At 54.1% G+C, this 17,828-nt stretch overlaps 3 protein-coding genes across 3 annotated transcripts; 2 read left to right on the top strand and 1 right to left on the bottom strand.

Annotated features, from left to right (window-relative positions):
• Positions 1-1,509: 1,509 nt before the first annotated feature.
• On the top strand, positions 1,510-5,151 carry msl1b (MSL complex subunit 1b). The gene is made up of 9 exons (XM_028988771.1): positions 1,510-1,585; positions 1,872-2,532; positions 2,612-2,808; positions 2,887-3,179; positions 3,281-3,339; positions 3,650-3,717; positions 4,007-4,137; positions 4,229-4,301; positions 4,407-5,151. The coding sequence occupies exons 2-9, from the start codon at positions 1,942-1,944 to the stop codon at positions 4,495-4,497; spliced, it is 1,503 nt and encodes a 500-aa protein (XP_028844604.1). The 5' UTR covers positions 1,510-1,585; positions 1,872-1,941; the 3' UTR covers positions 4,498-5,151.
• Positions 5,152-5,295: 144 nt separating this feature from the next.
• chmp2a (charged multivesicular body protein 2A) lies at positions 5,296-7,802 on the bottom strand. The gene is made up of 6 exons (XM_028988772.1): positions 7,071-7,802; positions 6,801-6,968; positions 6,292-6,471; positions 6,093-6,223; positions 5,963-6,024; positions 5,296-5,873 (listed from the first exon to the last, which is right to left on the bottom strand). Exons 2-6 carry the CDS (start codon positions 6,966-6,968, stop codon positions 5,752-5,754), a joined length of 663 nt encoding a protein of 220 aa, XP_028844605.1. The 5' UTR covers positions 7,071-7,802; the 3' UTR covers positions 5,296-5,751.
• fbrs (fibrosin) lies at positions 7,548-17,818 on the top strand. The gene is given in 19 exon segments (XM_028988769.1): positions 7,548-9,060; positions 9,129-9,317; positions 9,421-9,456; positions 9,887-9,916; positions 10,005-10,047; positions 10,123-10,435; positions 10,624-10,768; positions 10,770-10,815; positions 10,940-11,157; positions 11,429-11,476; positions 11,563-11,658; positions 11,963-12,031; positions 12,139-12,177; positions 12,261-12,332; positions 12,534-12,696; positions 12,866-12,940; positions 13,462-13,545; positions 14,330-14,543; positions 15,394-17,818. Coding segments are annotated over 19 exon segments (3,645 nt in total). The 5' UTR covers positions 7,548-8,778; the 3' UTR covers positions 16,877-17,818.
• Positions 17,819-17,828: the final 10 nt, after the last annotated feature.

The raw sequence follows: 17,828 nt of genomic DNA, 5'->3' as shown, positions 1-17,828 counted from the left end.
GAATCTGCTCCATCAGGCCTCTACAACTAATACAGAACACAGCAGGACCTTCCCAACTTCTCCACACCTCCACACTGCTACGTTCCCTCCACTGGATCCCAAAATCTGCTCCATTCGACCTCTACAACTAATACAGAAACCAGCAGCACCTTCCCAACTTCTCCACTTCTCCACACCTCCACACTGCTACGTTACCTCCACTGGATCCCAGAATCTGCTCCATCCGGCCACTGCAACTAATACAGGACACAGCAGCACCTTCCCAACTTCTCCACACCACCACACTGCTACGTTACTTCCACTGGATCCCAAAATCTGCTCCATCAGGCCTCTGCAACTAATACAGGACACAGCAGCACCTTCCCAACTTCTCCACACCACCACACTGCTACGTTACCTGCACTGGATCCCAAAATCCCAGAATCTGCTCCATCTGACCTCTACAACTAGTACAGGACACAGCAGCACCTTCCCAACTTCTCCACACCACCACACTGCTACGTTACCTCCACTGGATCCCAAAATCTGCTCCATCAGGCCTCTGCAACTAATACAGAACACAGCAGGACCTTCCCAACTTCTCCACACTGCTACGTTACTTCCACTGGATCCCAAAATCCCAGAATCTGCTCCATCTGTCATCTAAAACTAATACAGAACCCAGTAGCACCTTCCCAACTTCTCCACACCTCCACACTGCTACGTTCCCTCCACTGGATCCCAGAATCTGCTCCATCCAGCCTCTACAACTAATACAGGACACAGCAGCACCTTCCCAACTTCTCCACACCTCCACACTGCTACGTTACCTGCACTGGATCCCAAAATCCCAGAATATGCTCCATCTGACCTCTACAACTAATACAGGACGCAGCAGCACCTTCCCAACTTCTCCACACCACCACACTGCTACGTTACTTCCACTGGATCCCAGTAGCTGCCCCCCCCCACCTCGCGTCAGATCCAAACACTGGGTTTCACCATCGGACCTCAGAGCCCTTATTATACCTCACGCTGCACCTCACACTCTCCGAGCCTCCAGTAGACCTGGGCAGTGGTGGCCTAGTGGTTAAGGAAGCGTGGAAGGTTAAGGAAGTGGACACATTTCACCATATCACCGTGTGCTGTGTTTCTCTTTTCTCCTACTGCTCGCCTGGTCCCTCCACTGCTGAAGGTACGAGGAAGAACCTCGTCTAGATGCTTCTCTGTCTTGGTGGTGGAATCGTGATCAGAACAGCACAGTCGCTGAGTATTTTCGACCTTCCTCTTTAGAGAAAACTTGGACTAACTTGTAACTTTCTTATAGTCTGAATCATGTAAGAAGAACTCGACAGAGTGAATAAAATGACTGTATTGCTGGTTTGAGTCCTGCTGAAGCAGAACTTCACTGATGGTGACGTCGTAAGTCGCTCTGGATCAGATGCTTTAAACGACTTGGCCGGTGACGTCACCGCGGCGGGCAGCAGCCACTTGGCCGGTGACGTCACCGCGGCGCCGAGCCGCGCATGCGCGGCGTTTTAAACGGGCGCGAGTAGGAACCAGCGAGGCTGCGGAGCAGAAAATGGGGGATTTCGGGCGATTTAAAGTACGTTCCCTCTCGCCAGCACGCAGGGCCGCCGCGTCCAGGCCCGTTCCACGCACCGTGGCGGGACCTTGCGGGTGAAACGGCCTCCTCCTGCTCCCGTGAACAATGTTCCCAGCCGCGGCGCTTATTGTTGTTGTTTTGCTCTGTTAGCATTAGCCGCTAACCTGCGCCGCAGCAGCCAAAATGGAGGCGCGGCGGCTGAAAGCGTCACCGGCGGCTCCGTGTTCGCTCGCTTCCGTGTTTATTTCGGGCCGTGTGTGACGGTGTGTGTTCTGCTGTGTTTCAGGGAGGGGAGCAGCCGCCGGCGCAGCACCATCACGGCCGCCAGCAGTCGGCTTTATAACGCACACGCCGCCATGACCCTGCGCCCCGCGTTCTTCTCCAACGTCGGCCTGAAGCTGGACACGGACGGGCCGGATAAATCTCCAGCAGGCGCCGGCCATTCGTGCAAGTTCGTCTCGGACGTGCACGACGTCCTGGGAGACATCATCAAGAGCGGCGGGCAGCTCTTCAGCAAATCCAAAAAGCTGGACGAGAACCACCACTCCAGGGTGGCCCGGCATCCACTGGCGACAGCACTGGGCAGCGAGCAGTCCGAGCGAGCGGAGGCCAGGCAAATGGGGGCGGAGGGAACCCCGGTGAAAAGTAAAAGTACTCTGGGACAGTCCAACGTCATGGACGTGAAGACGGAGTTCGTAGCTGTGAACGTGCATGGCAACTCTCGGAACGCCGTGGGCGAGGGGACCGGCTCGTCCCGGGCGGCGCCACTGGAGATCAGCTCCGAGGGCAAGCGGAAGAACGTGAAGAAGAGCCCCGGGCACCCGCACTCGCAGACCACCTGCCTCCGGCAGCTGCTGCTGCTGCAGCTGGACCTGATCGAGCAGCAGCAGCAGCAGCTGCAGGCCAAAGACAAGGAGATCGAGGAGCTGAAGGCGGACCGGGACACGGTACGCCACGCCTCCCTCCGGCGGCCGCTTCTTTCAGCAGTTTATGGAAGGTTTTTTTAACTCGATGTTTTCTCCCCAGCTGCTGGCGCGTATCGAGCGGATGGAGCGGCGATTGCAGCTGACCAGTAAGGAGCCCCGGGACAAGCGTCTGTTCCAGCCTCTGGAGCGGTGGAGACCGGACACTGATGATTTCTGGGATGTTGATTTAAATGACGTTTCTTCGTCCTCCACCCCTAAAAGCCTTCCGTTCAGTAGAGGGGGGAAAGTCCAGAAGAGGTAATGATGGCGCATCTCGTCTGGACCCATTTCTGTTGTGGTGGGTCAGCAACTGTCTGTATGTCTTCCCTGTTGCAGGAAGTTCAGCGCTTTGGACTCCAAAATTCAGAAGTTCAGAGGGAAGGCCCCAAAGTCTCCCAGTCAGAAGGCCGAGAGTGGGGAGCCCTCACCAAGTCAGTGTGGTAAGGAGACCACGGACCCCTCAGGAAGTGGACACCTGTTTAGCTCCGACAGGGAAGACTCCTTAGACTCCACACGTATGGAGGACCTGCCCTACCTGAGCACCACAGAGATGTACCTGTGCTGCTGGCACCAGCCTCCACTGTCCCCCTTGAACCAGACGTCACCCAAGAAGGAAGAGGATGTAGCCAGTGAGTGCTGCCGTTAAAGTTTGTCTTAATAGGCTGTTCGTTTTTAACGGAGGTCTGAGGACGAGGAGGATGATGATGATTGTTACTTAACTGTGTTTCAGTACCATCCTGGAGGGAGAGAATTGTTGAGCCACTGAGTGACAAATCTGGTCTGTTAGAGGTGAGTTTCACTGCTTCTCTACCAAGGGGCAATGGTGGCCAATGGCTAAGGAAGCAGACCCGTAACCGCGAGGTTGTGGGATCAAAAACAGTCAAGGTGCCACCGAGGTCCCCTTGATGAAGGTCCCGTCCCCACACGCTGCTCCCCGTCATGGTTCCCACTGTCACCAAGGGTGATGTTTAAATACAGAGGACACGTGTCACAGTGTGCTGTGCTGCAGTGTCTCACAATGACCATCACGTCACTTTCAAATTCTCTCTTGCATATGATATTTTTTTTATTTATTATTTTTTTTTTTTTCCCCACAAAGAACCTGGAGGATGGTGTGTTTCTCAAACGACATGCAAAACTGGAGCTGGATGAGAAGAGGCGGAAGAGGTGGGATAAATATTCCTTCTTTTTGACCTTTCACATTCAGGGCTTTTTGATGGATGTGGCTGAAGACAGGATCCTGATAGCCAGCCTGTGGCCATGATGAAAACTGTGGAAAGTTTAATATTTGTGAAAAGGAGACGTTCAGTAGGGCCACACTCCAGTTAACCAGCAGCCATTCTGTCAATTTTTAGTTTTTTTTTTTTGGAGACATCTCCATAGATTGTCGGGCCAAACCATATACGAAGGTTGAATTTAAGATGTTTCTGTGGGGTGTGATCTTACCTAAAACCAGGTGGGACATCCAGAGAATCCGTGAGCAGCGCATGCTCCAGCGGCTCCAGCAGCGAATGGAGAAGAAGAGCAGCAGCAGCGTCCAGGAGAGCGAGCCAGAACTCTGCTCCTTCTACCCAGAGGCTGAGGACGGTGCGAGACGACATGTTCTCAGCTGTGTGTGTTGAGTTGTGTGACCCAGACTGAGATCTCTCTCTCTCTCTCTCTCTCTCTCCTCCCACAGTGGAGTCCATCGCAGTCACCCCGTTCCTTCCAGTTGTGGCATTTGGTTGCCCTTTACCAAATCTGACTCCTCAGTAAGTAACCGTTCCTTTTAGTCTTTATTATAATTAACTGGAAATAGGTCTATTTCCCGGGATTTCTGTCTCTGGGCGTCCCTCACCGGATTTTTCTCCCTACAGGAGCTTTGAGCTTCCCTGGTTGGACGAAAGAAGCCGCTGCCGCATTGAAAACCAGAAAAAGCAGACCCCGCACCGGACGTGTCGGAAATGAGGCGGCTGACCACGCCCAGCCCAAACAGCGCCGTGTGACCTCCCTGTCTTAGAGAGCCCGCTCTCCCGCCCATGGTTCAGCAGCGGGAGACGGGACGGAAGATCTCGAGTATTTTCACTGGAAAGGTGGTGAATGCAGACGCGGTTTAAGAAGAAGAAGAAGAATAATAGCAGCAGCGCAGCACCGGTTTCAAGTTCTATTCCCGGCATACATTGTTTTATAATGTGAGTGTGCGTGCATGTGTTTTAACCTGCATCTGGAGTTTGCATTGTGTTCTGGACGAGCGGCCGTTGCTTCTCCGTTCTACATTTCAACACGCCCCACGAGCCGCCATTAGAAGTTCGTTTCGAGATGTAAACCCCGCTAGGGACGGCGGGTGTTGCCCAGTCAGGTTGTAACGGGAGAAGTTTTCCATGGTTGGGGTTCCTTGGTTCCATCTTGTGCTCTTTTGATTTTTTTGTTCGCCTCCATGTTTAAGTTTTAAATGTAAAACAGCTCTTCTGTACATAACACATGGCTGTTATTTTTCTATTATTTAATGTTCTAGTTGATGTATATCCATTATTGCCATTCTATAATAGTATGATGACAAATTAACAGAAAAAAAGTGTCTGTTTTGGGTTCAGAAATACAGAACAAATTCATTTTGTAATATGCTGTTTGTTCACCTGGGTATTTTTGTCTGTCTCTCTGGTCATATTTGTTTCTTCCATCCACAGCTCGAGCTTGTAAAGGGAAACATATTTAAATGAAGCCCTTTTTTTTTTATATAAGACCTATTGAAAGGAAACGTAGTGGCGCATGTGAAACATGTTTTATTGAACAAAGAAAGGTAAAGTAAGAAATAACTTTGAAAAAATATAAAGTTCCATTTACCTTGAGATAAATACTACAAGAATGATCACAATATCAGGGTTGGCGTGGTGATGCAAAGAGCCCAATCTTGTCCGCAACTCTCGACCGATTAGGGGAATTCTGGGATTAAAAACAGGCCCTTGATATGTGACGTCGTGTTGACCGCTACCCAACACCCCTTGGCACCAGGCGATAGAAGAGAAAGGGGCAGAACGTCTCTCCGTACTGCCCAATATTAACTTTGAAGGAGCGTGATTAGTGTTAAACCGTCTCCAGAACGAGTAACGTGGCTGAACTGCAGTTTCTTTAATTGAACAGAAGTCTTATTTAGATCATTGGTAACGTACAACAACACAGCACAGAAGTAAAGAGAATCGTGGCGGGGGCGCAGGAGCCGCCTCAGTCCCGCCGCAGGTTGTTCAGCCGCTCCTCCAGGTCGGCGTCGGCGTCCGCCAGGGCCGGCTGGGGCTCCGCCTTCTTCCCGGCGGCCACGGACAGGCTGCCGCCGGTGGACGGCAGATCTAACGGAGCGAACGAGAAGAGACGTTACGCAAGCGGGCCGCGTCGGGCTCGGACGAAGCGTAGGTACGTAGGTACGCTCTGCTCTTACTGGACAGCTCGTCCGAGAGGTTCAGGCCCAGCTCGTCCAGCACCTGAGAGACGATGGCATCGCTAGACGGGAAAACCGCAGTTAATTATACATATTCAATAATAAAACATTTACAATCAGACTCAGTCACCTTTCTTCCTCATCATCTTCATCCCCCATAGCATCATCTATGGCATCGTTCATCATTTCCTCCTTCATTTCCATGATTTCGCTCTGTCGCTCGAACTCCATCATGATCTTCTGGATCTGCGGCAGTTTCAGCTGGGACAGAGGACAGCGTTAAAGGCGCGGTGCGGAGGGACGGCGCGGGGACGCCAGGCTCCGCGTACCTGTCTGTTCATGGTGGCCATGGCCTTGGTCACCCCCTTCATGGCCTGTGCCATGCTGTTGTTGGACTTGAGGGTCTGGATCTTGAGGCTGACTGCTTGGATGTTGGCCCTCATCATGATGAACTTCTTTATGTATCGCCGTGTGCGGACGAGGTCCTTCGCCATGATTTTCACCGCGTCCTGCGTTAAAAGAGAGAGATATGGTCACTCCCGTGTTCCTATCACCATGGACTCACCATGGAAAGTGTGTGAAGTGATTGTCACTTGTGATGCACAGCACACGGTGCACGCGGTGAAACGTGTCCTCTGTATTTAACCGTCACCCTTGGTGAGCAGTGGGCACCATGACAGGCGCCCGGGGAGCAGTGTGTGGGGACGGTGCTTTGCTCAGTGGCACCTTGGCGGATCGGGATTCGAACCAGCAACCTTCTGATTATGGGGCCGCTTCCTGAACAGCTAGGCCACCACTGACCCTAAATGTGTAAAGAAAATGTGTGAAGAACGCTCGCCATTTGTCCCTGCTTGGCCATCTTCTTGATGTCCGCGATGATCTTCTTCTCCTGCTGCTCCAGCTTCTGTCGCTCCCGGTCCAGGTCCCTCATGGCTCTGTTCAGCGCCCTCTGGTTCTGCCTCAGCATCTCCTCCGGGGTCTTCCTCCGACCGAACAGGAACTCCATCTGCGCGGTACAGAGAGGCGAGAGAAGACGGGCTTTTACCCCGACTCGGAGCCCGGGCGGCGGCGAGTAAAGACGGGAAGGGCGGCGGCCCCCGGTACGTACCTCGCCGGTGCTGCGGACGCCGCTTCAACGCCGACTTCACGCCGATGGCGGACACAATTTGTTTAGAAACCGATACTTCCGCGTTCACGCGTCCCGTCGGGCGGATGTGACGTCGGCCGGGCGAGATGACGTCACGGTTCCACGACCCGGCTTGTTTATGACATCTCGCCGTCCTCTGTCTCTGTAACCTTGGTATAGTTTTTATTTTATTATCAGTACTTTACTACTACATTAGTACTATATTAGTACTTACTTATATCCATAATATCAATAATATCGTATGTAAAGTGTAAAAATAAATTGTATCAATAATCAATAGAAATTGATATAAAGTGAATAAATAAAAAGCGACGGCATCATTGGTTGGTTTGGCTGCTCTATAGTTAAGTGAATATTACGACGTGTTTTACTCTTCCCTGTCCAGAACTTCTGGTTTGTTGTTGACGCCATTATTTACTGGCTGTTTACTGATAAACAGTTCCATTTGGTGCAGGGAGACAGTCCCCTGGAGACACTAATGGAGGTCATAACCCTGCAGAACCCTGATGAGACATGTAAACCGTGGATCGTCATAGTCTCTGTTTGTGGAGGTCGGTCCCTCATTTCCACCTTCACTCCTTTGTGAGCATCCTGACTTGAACTGAGCTGCATCTGAATGTGACCAGCTGGAGACAACAGGTCCTCCCGGTCGCGACAACTCTCCCGCGGGCCGCCAGGTGGCGCCAGCGCCCCGGCCGCATTCCGGCCCCAGCGCCGCGGTCCGCAGAGGAAGGAGCCTCCGCCGGAGCACAATACAGCCCCGTCTGTCCGGCTCCGCGCCGCACGGACCGTGATAGTCGCGCTTTCCGGGCGGAATCGATTCTTTTTCACGCTCCTGCGTTTCGAAGCGAGGACCGGGGAGAGAAGCGTCGCCCGGTCCGGCTGGATCTCGGACGGATTACCCGGCGGAGTCCGGAACTGGCTCGTCGCTCGGCCCGAACGGGATCTGGTCCTCGGCCGCTTCCACTCTGTTCTGGTCCGAACCGCGTCGGGACCGAAGCATCGCGGCCGTCCGTGCGCCTCGGGCCTGGTTAGCGCGGCGGCTAGCTCGTCGTGTCGAGCCGCGCGTTACACGGTAGGCGGTCCGGGCCTGGGACCCGGGGCGCCCGGCCGGAAAGCAGCGCACAGACCCGGGCTCGACAGCCCGCTCCGCCGCGGGCCATGGCGACGCCCCGCACCGCCAGCTAACCGCGCTAGCGTCGCAACAAAAGCCGCGGAGAGACGCCTGCGGGCCGCACCTGAGTCGATGGCGCTTAGCCAGTCGCGCCAGCGGAGCTGCGGGCGCCCGAGATCCGCCGCGGCCGCGGGGCTCCGCGTCCAGTGTTAACGCCGCTAGCTGACGTGGCTAACGCTAGCAGGCGGCCTCCTGTCAGGAAATAAACCGGCGCCTTTTAATCCGCCGAGAGCGGCCGAGTTATCGCCGTTGTTGTTGTTTGACCGGACCGGCGCGGGGGTTTCGGGCAGAACCGCCGGCGGGGCCTCGTCCATGTCGGGCCGCTCGGTACCGGCCTGCGCCGCCCCGTCCGAGGAGCGAGTGACCGAGTGATTTAGTAACATGCCCCTCGGTCTCCGCCGCTGACGCCATTTTAGACGGGAGCTGCGCCGCAGTCCGCGGACGGGACCGGCCTCTCGGGGGCCTTCGGCGGGACCGCGTTCGGTGCTTTTCGACATGGACGGGCCGAGTCGGAGCGGCGGCTTCAGGCAGAGCCGCCGCTCACGGTCCCAGCGCGACAGGGAGCGGCGGCGGAGGCGGCCGGACCTGGCCGAGCACACGTCGCCGTCCTCCGCCTCGGAGCAGGAGGGCGGAGCGGGAGACGCCTTGGCGCGGAGCGTCTTCCCCGGCGTCCGGCACCGGCCCCCTCGCCGGAGGAAGCGGGAGTCCGTGTCCTGCGAGGAGGACGTCATCGACGGCTTCGCCATCGCCAGCTTCATCAGCCTGGAGGCTCTGGAGGTATCTTGACGCGTCTCACGGTGGGTTCGGGTCCGGAAGCGCCTCCCCTGACCGCGGTGTGTTTGTAGATGGACTGCTCCATGAAGCCCCCCGACCGCGGCGCCGGCTTCCTGGGCCGCGGCATCAAGCGGAAGAGGGGGTCCGAGGAGAACGGGGGTCCCCCGAGCGAGCCCGAGGACGGTCCCCAGGCCAGCTTCACCCCCCGGAGCTGGGAGAAGTGCCGGAAGGCGGAGAGGAAGAGGAAGAGAGAGGAGAAGGTGCCTGGGAGCTGCCAAACGCCATGATATTCTTATTAGGAAATGATCGCTGTCAGATGCAGTATTCCTGCTGAGGTTGACGACGTGTTCTTTTCTCTTTCAGGGTTCTGGTAATCATTTCCTGGAAACAGGATATATTGTAAGTTCATGTTTTTGGGGTTTTTTTATGCATTTTTATTCTCAGATTAAAATGATATCATCTTACGTTCGCGCTCTGGCCCAGCCCTGAAGATCTGAGACCGCTGTATTACTTCTTCATTCATATCGATATTTATTTGTATTTTACGGATATTATTAGTGAGACAGTAAAAGCGAATATTTGAAGGTAGTGGGTCTCAGCTCAAAAAAAAAAAAAAAAAGTGTAAAATTTAGCCTGAAATCCAAATTCAGCCGGCAGTTCGGATTAATGGAAAATACGTTCTCAACGCTAAACGGAGTTCTACTGGATCCGCATCAGATTGCGGCGGGTCTGGTTTTATTACAATTCTTGTGCTGTTGGGACATTTTACCTGGCTATAGTCCTCCGTCTGCAGAAAGGCGTACTAAAGTGTTGTCTCGTTGTCTTCCAGTGTGACACGGAGAGTGAATTTGCGGACAAGGTGGGTGAAGCGTCCAGCCGAGGGGGGGCTTCAGGAAGACACTTTTTCTGTTTCCGCTCATTGTGGCTCTTTTGTGTTCACCCCGCAGGCCTCTGACAATGACATGGAGCCAGTCTTCTTTGTGAAGAAAGGTAAATTAGTGGAGGTCTGCACCGTGACGTCTGTTACAAGAATATTGTCTCTGACCGCAGTGTCCCCTCTTTCAGTGGAGTCACTTCCTGTGAGCTCTGGTTCCATTGTGGGCAACGGTTGTCCACTACTGACCTCCAACTGCAAGATGCCCCGCCTGGCGGTGACCCCTCGGGTGTCGGGGCTGGAGCGCAGTCAGGAGAGGAACCTGGACCCGCCTTATCCTGAACATCTGTCTACCTCTTCCTCGTTCTCCTCTGCGGCCCCCCTGATGCCCGAGCAGGTGAACAGGAGTGGTCCCCACCACCGACACCACTGTGCAAGTCCCTCTGGCCCCAAGTCCAAGTCCTTCCTTACTCCCTCCTTGTATGGGATTGCAGTCGCTAACGGGTGAGTGAACGTTCTGGACGAGTACCGATGTTCTAATATATACTGCGTCCCCAGTCCTTTATATAAGAAGTAAACCTGGCGAGATGTAGATGGTTCTGATCATCTATCGTTATGAATATTGGAATGGCTGCACGAACGGAGACGCCGGGGTGGAACCATTTAAAGCGAAACCTTCCTCCCCCCCACAGCCGGAGCAAGCCGCCATCTTCCTCCTCGGCCTCATCCTCCATGCGCCCCCCGACGCCTTCGACAAGCGTAGCTCTCTCCCACGGGCGGGGCCCTGGGGGCGCGGGGGCGCTCCGGCCTCCGTCGAGGACCTTTTCGCCGAGCCTGCCCCCCCCCTCCGCCTCTGATGCAGGCCGGCGCTCACCCTGCCGCAGGTAATACTTCCGGGTTTTAAAAGCTCGGCGTCTCGCGGTGACGCGTCTCGCGGTGCTGACGAGCGCTTCACTCTCTGTCTCTCTCTCTCTCTCTCTCTCTCTCTCTCTCTCCGTTCGCACACAGACCAGGAGCGGCGGCGTCAGGAGGTCTCGTCCTGCAGGGCCGCGGAGCGCGAGGGCCGCCGGTCCGCGGGCCCCTCGGCGTCCGGCTCCTCGTCCAACAGCAACAGGCCTCAGGCTGCCATCCCCATGGCGTACCAGTTCCACCAACACAACCACCAGCACCAGCACACACACACCCACCAACACTTCCTGCACCCCACGGCCACGGCCTCGCCGCTGGTAAGGAGCGCTCCCCGCCTCGCTCTCCGTTTCATTCGGTCATGTTAGAGCCGGAGCGTCCGGTTGGCGTGTCCATTTCCTCTCGTGCTGATGTAAGGAATATGCCGGGCTTTTCGTGGGGTGGCCCGAGGATGGACGAACCGTGAGCCAGTTCCAGTCGAGCACATGTGGAAGTTAGATCTGTGGAGGCTCCACCCCTCAGTCCGGGACGTTTCTGTGGCGGGAGGGGGACCTGCTCGTTCATACTCACCATGTTTCTGTTATTACGCAGTTTGAGAAGTACCCAGGGACTAAGATGGAGAGCCTCTTCAGGAGTCAGGTACAGCCTACAAGCCGGTTCATCTCCAGTCGTTTGATGAGCGCTCCAGTCGAGAAATTGAGCCTTTTTTCCCCCCCCGTCCCCAGTACTTCCCACAGTACCCACCCGCCGTGCCTGGAATCCAACCGGTTCTGCCCTCAGCTGGACCCTTTAGCTCCTTGCAGGGGGCATTTCAGCCCAAGGTCAGTCTTCTTCTTCCTCCTCCTCTGTTCATTTCGTGCGCCAACTGGCCTCATTCACCTTGCCGGTTTATAGCTCAGTTACCAAGGTTCCACGGCGTCCTCGGCGGTTGCGGGGAGGACATTCAGTAGGCTGAAGGAGGGCTGTCCATATTAAAATAATGTGGAGATCATAAACTGTCAGAACAACAGGTCTACTGGGGTGCTGGACCATGTGGCTACATGGCATGGAGTGGAGATTTTAAGTTGTGGTCCGTCTATGTGGTTATAAGAGTTTTGCTATGATTGACAGCTTGTTGCCCTCCAGGGAGCCGGTCCAGATATGGCGGCTCGTCTGAGTGTTGTCCCCCCACATCTCCAGCCCAAAGACCCGCGGGTAGGTCATGTGCCTCTCCAGACAAAGTCCGAATGTTCCAGTCTCTCTTCTGCGGGGCTCCTTCAAACCCTCGTTGTTGTTGTTTTTTTTTCTTGCCTTTTTTTTAGATCTCTGACCCATTCGCAGCTTCGCTCAAAGTCAGTAATGTAAGTCCTGCCAGTCGGCCCGTACCTTCCTTAGTTCACCCTCCGTGTTAAATCCCTCTCTCAACCCCTCTCTGTGCCGCCAGAAACCTGGGAAGTGGTGCGCCATGCATGTGCGCGTGGCCTGGATGATCCTCAGACACCAGGAGAAAGTCAAGGTTGGTTTTGAGACATATTTTATCCTCATGGACAATATTGTGAAGGATGAGAAACCAGGAAAACGAATAGAAATACAGGATTTACAACAGAAGAAGTGGAACCTGTTGCAGAGGGACTGGAATCAAGCTTGCGAGCACGCCATTTGCTTTATTCCGTCCCTTTCAAGGACTTTCGCATCTCTTCTCATTTCGTCCCTCCAGATGATGCAGGCTGACCCGCACAAACTGGACTTCCGCAACGACCTGCTGGCTCGTCTTCCTGGTGCGGGCAACATGGGACATCTGGGCGGGCTCGGCGTCCTAGGAGGTGGCCTGCCTCCCGCCCACGACCTCGCCAGGCCGGGCAGCCTGTTCGCCGCGGGCGGTAAGTCCGGTGTGTCCTGTGTTTACGGGGTACGGCAGGCGAGGGGGTTTCTTGCGGTTACTTTAAGCTGCAGTAACGATCCTGTCTGCTGTTCTGTGTTGGACACAGAGAGTGTGTGGGTCTGGGCAGTTTATTTGACTGTCTTTTTTGACCCCCTGTGTCTCTTTAGGTGGAGTCAATCCTCCCTCCTCGTTCATCCCTCCAACGCCACATTCGTCCTTTCTGTCCCCTGCTGCGCACCTGGGTAATGGACCCCATTCTATGGGCGCTGTGATGTCCTTATCCATACGCTTCACATAAATGACAGCGACTAGTGCCTGTCGTCCTGTTTTTCCTGCTGTATATTCTGTAAATGCCTCTATTTCTGCATAAAAACCAACCTTGATTTCGAGTAAGAATGATGTAAACAGGTATTTAAACCATCGGAGCAACTTTATCATTCCTATTACCTGCAATAATCAGAAGTGAGAGCGACTTCACTGATGCAGCGGGTACAATATTACAATAAAGAGATTATATGTGGACTGTGGTGGCGGCAGTCTGTAGAAAATCATGCGGTCATCATGACGTTCCAAAATTCCTAAAATGCGCCGTCAGTAACATTTATAATCCGGATCCGGTCTTTCACGTTGTGGTTGTGCTTGTGGACTTCGGTTGGTTTTCTTTACTGCTGCTTCTCTGCTCTTCTGTAGCTCGCACAATGCCGGCGTCACGCTAAATTCAAGCTCTTCATGTCATCGCTGACGTTTTCTGGTTGCATTTTAGACCCCTATGGCCGCTCACCGCCCTTCACCCCACTTGGAGCGCTGGGATCGGGCGCTTTTGGAGGACTGGGCAGTCCCACACTGGGTGCGTCTCACTATTTACCCGCCGAGTTGCATGCAGTGTCTGAGGAAAGTGCCAGAATTGAAGGAGAAGATAACTAGCATAGAAACATGCCTCACATGCTGGCAGAAACATCTGGCCGCTAAGTTGTGGTAGTAGCCTAGCGGGTAACACACTCGCCTATGAACCAGAAGACCCAGGTTCAAATCCCACTTACTACCATTGTGTCCCTGAGCAAGACACTTAACCCTGAGTGTCTCCAGGGGGGGACTGTCCCTGTAACTACTGGGTGGTAGTAGCCTAGCGGGTAACACACTCGCCTATGAACCAGAAGACCCGGGTTCAAATCCCACTTACTACCATTGTGTCCCTGAGCAAGACACTTAACCCTGAGTGTCTCCAGGGGGGGGGAATGTCCCTGTAACTACTGGGTGGTAGTAGCCTAGCGGGTAACACACTCGCCTATGAACCAGAAGACCCAGGTTCAAATCCCACTTACTACCATTGTGTCCCTGAGCAAGACACTTAACCCTAAGTTGCTCCAGGGGGGGACTGTCCCTGCTCTGGATAAGGGCGTCTGATAAATGCTGTAAATGTAAATGTAAGTTCCTCCTAAAGCACTGATGGTTGTAGGAGACCCGGCAGTCCATTAAACCCAGAATGTGATTACACTTCCTTTCATTGTTCTATTTACTACCAGGTTGGAAATGTTAAAATTGATCACATTAGTACATTATATTACTGATACGCTGGGCTTTGGCCAGGCGTCCACTGGAGTAACCTTCTGCCCGCCTGTCCTTGTCCCCAGCAGCCAGCTCTGTGTTTGGCCATAAGGACGCGTCGCCCGCACCCGTCGGGGGCATTCCCAACCCTCACGACCCCTGGAACCGCCTGCATGTGGCCCCGCCGTCTTTCCCCACCGGCCCCTCCTGGACCAAAGCGGGGGAGAAGCGGGAGGAGAGAGAACGGGTGAAGGAGCCGGACAGGAGAGAAGTGCCTCACATTAAAGACGAGAAGGACAGGTACGCTGGTGCTGGTCATGTGACGATAGCTATAATGAAATAGATCATGGACTGTTGTTGACTAGTTAATTAGACTAAATATGCAATCACTGCATTTAATTAGATTTCATGAGATAATTAAGTGGTTTAGCAGATGAAGTGGGAAAGAAAACCGAATGTTTGGTTGAAATAAATTTCTGACAGTTGTATGAATCAGTCTATACAGTAACAAAACTATAATAATAAGATAACCTAGAATGAAAATGGGCTTCACTAAAAGAAAATGTTTTTGTCTGTACTACTCAGTACTTGTACTATGTGGACTGGGTTAAATAGAATTGAATGACTAAAATACAAATTTCATTGACTAGACCAAATCTAGACCAAAATAATTATTGATAATTCTGATTAAAATATGACTGTTGCAGTTTAGACGTTTAGTTGACTGAAACTAGATTAAAATTAGTCTAGACGTGACTAATAAAGTCTAAAATGACAGCTGGATGCAAGGACTAGACTAGGGGGTGTTAGTAGCCTAGCGGGTAACACACTCGTCTATGAACCAGAAGTCCCAGGTTCAAACCCCACTTACTACCATCGTGTCCCTGAGCAAGACACTTAACCCTGAGTGTCTCCAGGGGGGGACTGTCCCTGTAACTACTGACTGTACGTCGCTCTGGATAAGAACATCTGGTAAACGCTGTAAATGTAAAACTAAAATTAAGACAGGCCGCCCAAAATACCGCTGTATTTGAGTGTATGTGCTGCGTCTGTACTGTGAATTTATTCCAGGTCTAAATTTTTTTTGTGTAGAGAAAACGCTCTCACTGAAATGTCCCTCTGCAACATAACGTCCTGTGTTCCATTTCAGGGACAACCTTTTGTATGGCCGGGCACCTGTGCGGATGTCCCCTGGTGCCCCTTCACTGAGACATGGCAGTGGCACGCCCATCTCCCATGTTAATGGTCTAGGAGGGACCTTGAGTGGCACCGGTGGGGCGTCTGAGGGCTCAAGCAGAGAGCGGGAGAGAGAGAGGGACCGAGATGGGGACAAGAGACAAACACACTCCATGACCGCATCGAGGCTGCCAGGTGCTACGTCATCTTCAGCCCCAGATAGACCCAGATCCTCTTCTTCCTCGGTGCTCACCACCCCTCCGCCACTCTCTGCTTCCCTGGCCTCCTCGCCCCTGGACCTCCACCCCCGCCAGGCAGCCCCACTGCTGCCCCACTCCCTTGGATCTGAACCCCCCCACTCTTCCCAAAGGGACAGTGCTGGACCAGTCTCTTCTTCTTCAGCCTCCTCTTCCTCAACAGTGACTTCCATCAAGAAGAGTGATAGGACCTCCACACCCACCTCCAAACCAGCTACTGGCTTGACCCCGAGCCTCCTCCTCCCTCCGGTCAAAGTCAAGGAAGAGAGGAAAGAGGAGCCGGAACCAATACCGATCCCGCTGCCCCACCCTCCAATGCCCAGCCACGGGTACGAACGTTCGAACAGCCGCCACCCGCACCACCCGTCTTCTGGCCTCGCTCTTCAGTTGCCCGCGCTTAGCCACCCCCACCTGCTGGAGCGCTCGCGGCCCATCGACGCGTACCTGGGCCCCCACGTGGCCCCTCAGGGTCCGTCTCAGGCTCCGCCCGCCTTCCCGTGGGACCACTGGCGGGAGCTGGCGGCTCAGCAGCAGCAGCAGCAGCAGCGGCGGGAGGTTCTGGCTCTGAGGGCGGACCCTCACATGGCTCTGCGATCGGACCCCCACCTGTCTCGCCTGCTGCACCACCAGCGCTTCCTGGAGGCCGAACGTGTGGCTGCGGCGGTCGCCGCGGCCTCCGGCCCCCACCACGGCCCCCCGGCGCCCAACTCCGCCTCCTCCGCGTCCGGGCGACCCGAATTCAGCCTGATGCCCCAACACTTTGAGCGCCCTAGTCCAGTTGGGGGTCCGGGAGGGGGGCTGATGGACGAGGACCAGCGGGCGCAGATCCTGCGCGAGGACTTCGAGAGGGCGCGGTATTTCAGCATACACCCTCACCTGTCCAGCCCCCACCTGCCCGGCCCCGCCCACGCGTCGCACCTGGAGCAGCTCCACGCCGGCCTGCTCTCTCACTCCGCCCCCTCGCCTCACCACCCGGGGCTGTACTCGCGCCTGGGCCCTCTTCACCCACACTCCCACCTGCCCAACGGCATCCTGGGAAAGGGCCCTCACGGCCTGGTGGGGGCGCTGTCTGTGGGAGCCCCTCCCCCGCTCATTCCATCCGTGACTAGTAGGGCTTCCACGCCGCCACGCCCCTCCAGACTGGGCGGGGTCGGGGACCTTGCTCTGTACGGTACCCACAAAGACGGTGAGTCCAGATAGTACAGGGGGACGGCTGTAGAAGGAGGAGGGACGTTTTGTTTTTACTCTTCTTCAGGAATGTTCTCCGGCCTGCACACGCATGAGGAGTCCGGGCCGCTCTCCACAGGTCCACTGTGGGTTCCACCGGTGCAATGGCAAAGGTTCTTCTGATCGTCGTGGACCTGACGTCCTGGCTGCTCGGTCCGATGTCACGTGACTGTCCGCTTGAGGTCCACCCAGCGCTCAGTGAACACAGACCATTTGTCACTATGGTTCAGGTGAAATTCCTTCAGTACACGCAACCGCAAACAAGACGAAGCACCTCAGCTTTCTTTCGCTCCCAAAGCCGCATCTTCCACTTTTACCCGGATCCACTTTTATAATCGTACAGAAACGATGGTCCTGAGCTGTACGTCTTTGTTGGTAATATTTTTTAAAAAGTGTCTCCCTTCCTCCAACTCCAACATGTGTGAGCTGGGTCAGAATATAGTAGAATAGTAATCCTGCTTTTTGTAAGTATTGTTAACATTAAGTACCTTCTATAATAAATATAATCACTGTTTATGTTAATATTGTCAAGTTTCAGGTTTTACCAAATGCACTCTCCTCTTAGTTGTACGGTAGTGATGTCCCCCATGGCAGAGTCCCGTCTCGGTCTGTGTGTGGTTTTTCCACCGAGACTGGACGTCGGTAGTGTTTCTGTGAGCGACTGACGGAGCGCGTTTCACTGTGGGGACGCTGGAGCCCGCTGGCCTGCCGGGATGGTGACAACGCCTGAGTGCTGGACTCGTCATGGATGCCGCTGTTATAAAAAGCAGGCCAACAGAACTGATGGGACTCTAAATGTGTAGAGAACAGACCATGTTCGATCTATTTGAATAAAACAGTTTTATACCTTTTAAATTGTTCCCTTAAAAAAGAAAACCACAAAGATGAATTATTAAATGAATTGTTGGTTATTTATATGGGTGCC

The sequence above is a fragment of the Denticeps clupeoides genome, chromosome 8 (assembly GCF_900700375.1).
Source record: "Denticeps clupeoides chromosome 8, fDenClu1.1, whole genome shotgun sequence".
In the NCBI taxonomy this organism is placed as follows: domain Eukaryota; kingdom Metazoa; phylum Chordata; class Actinopteri; order Clupeiformes; family Denticipitidae; genus Denticeps; species Denticeps clupeoides.
Note: the sequence above shows the minus strand (reverse complement) of the source record. Positions and strands in the feature narration are given on the sequence as shown.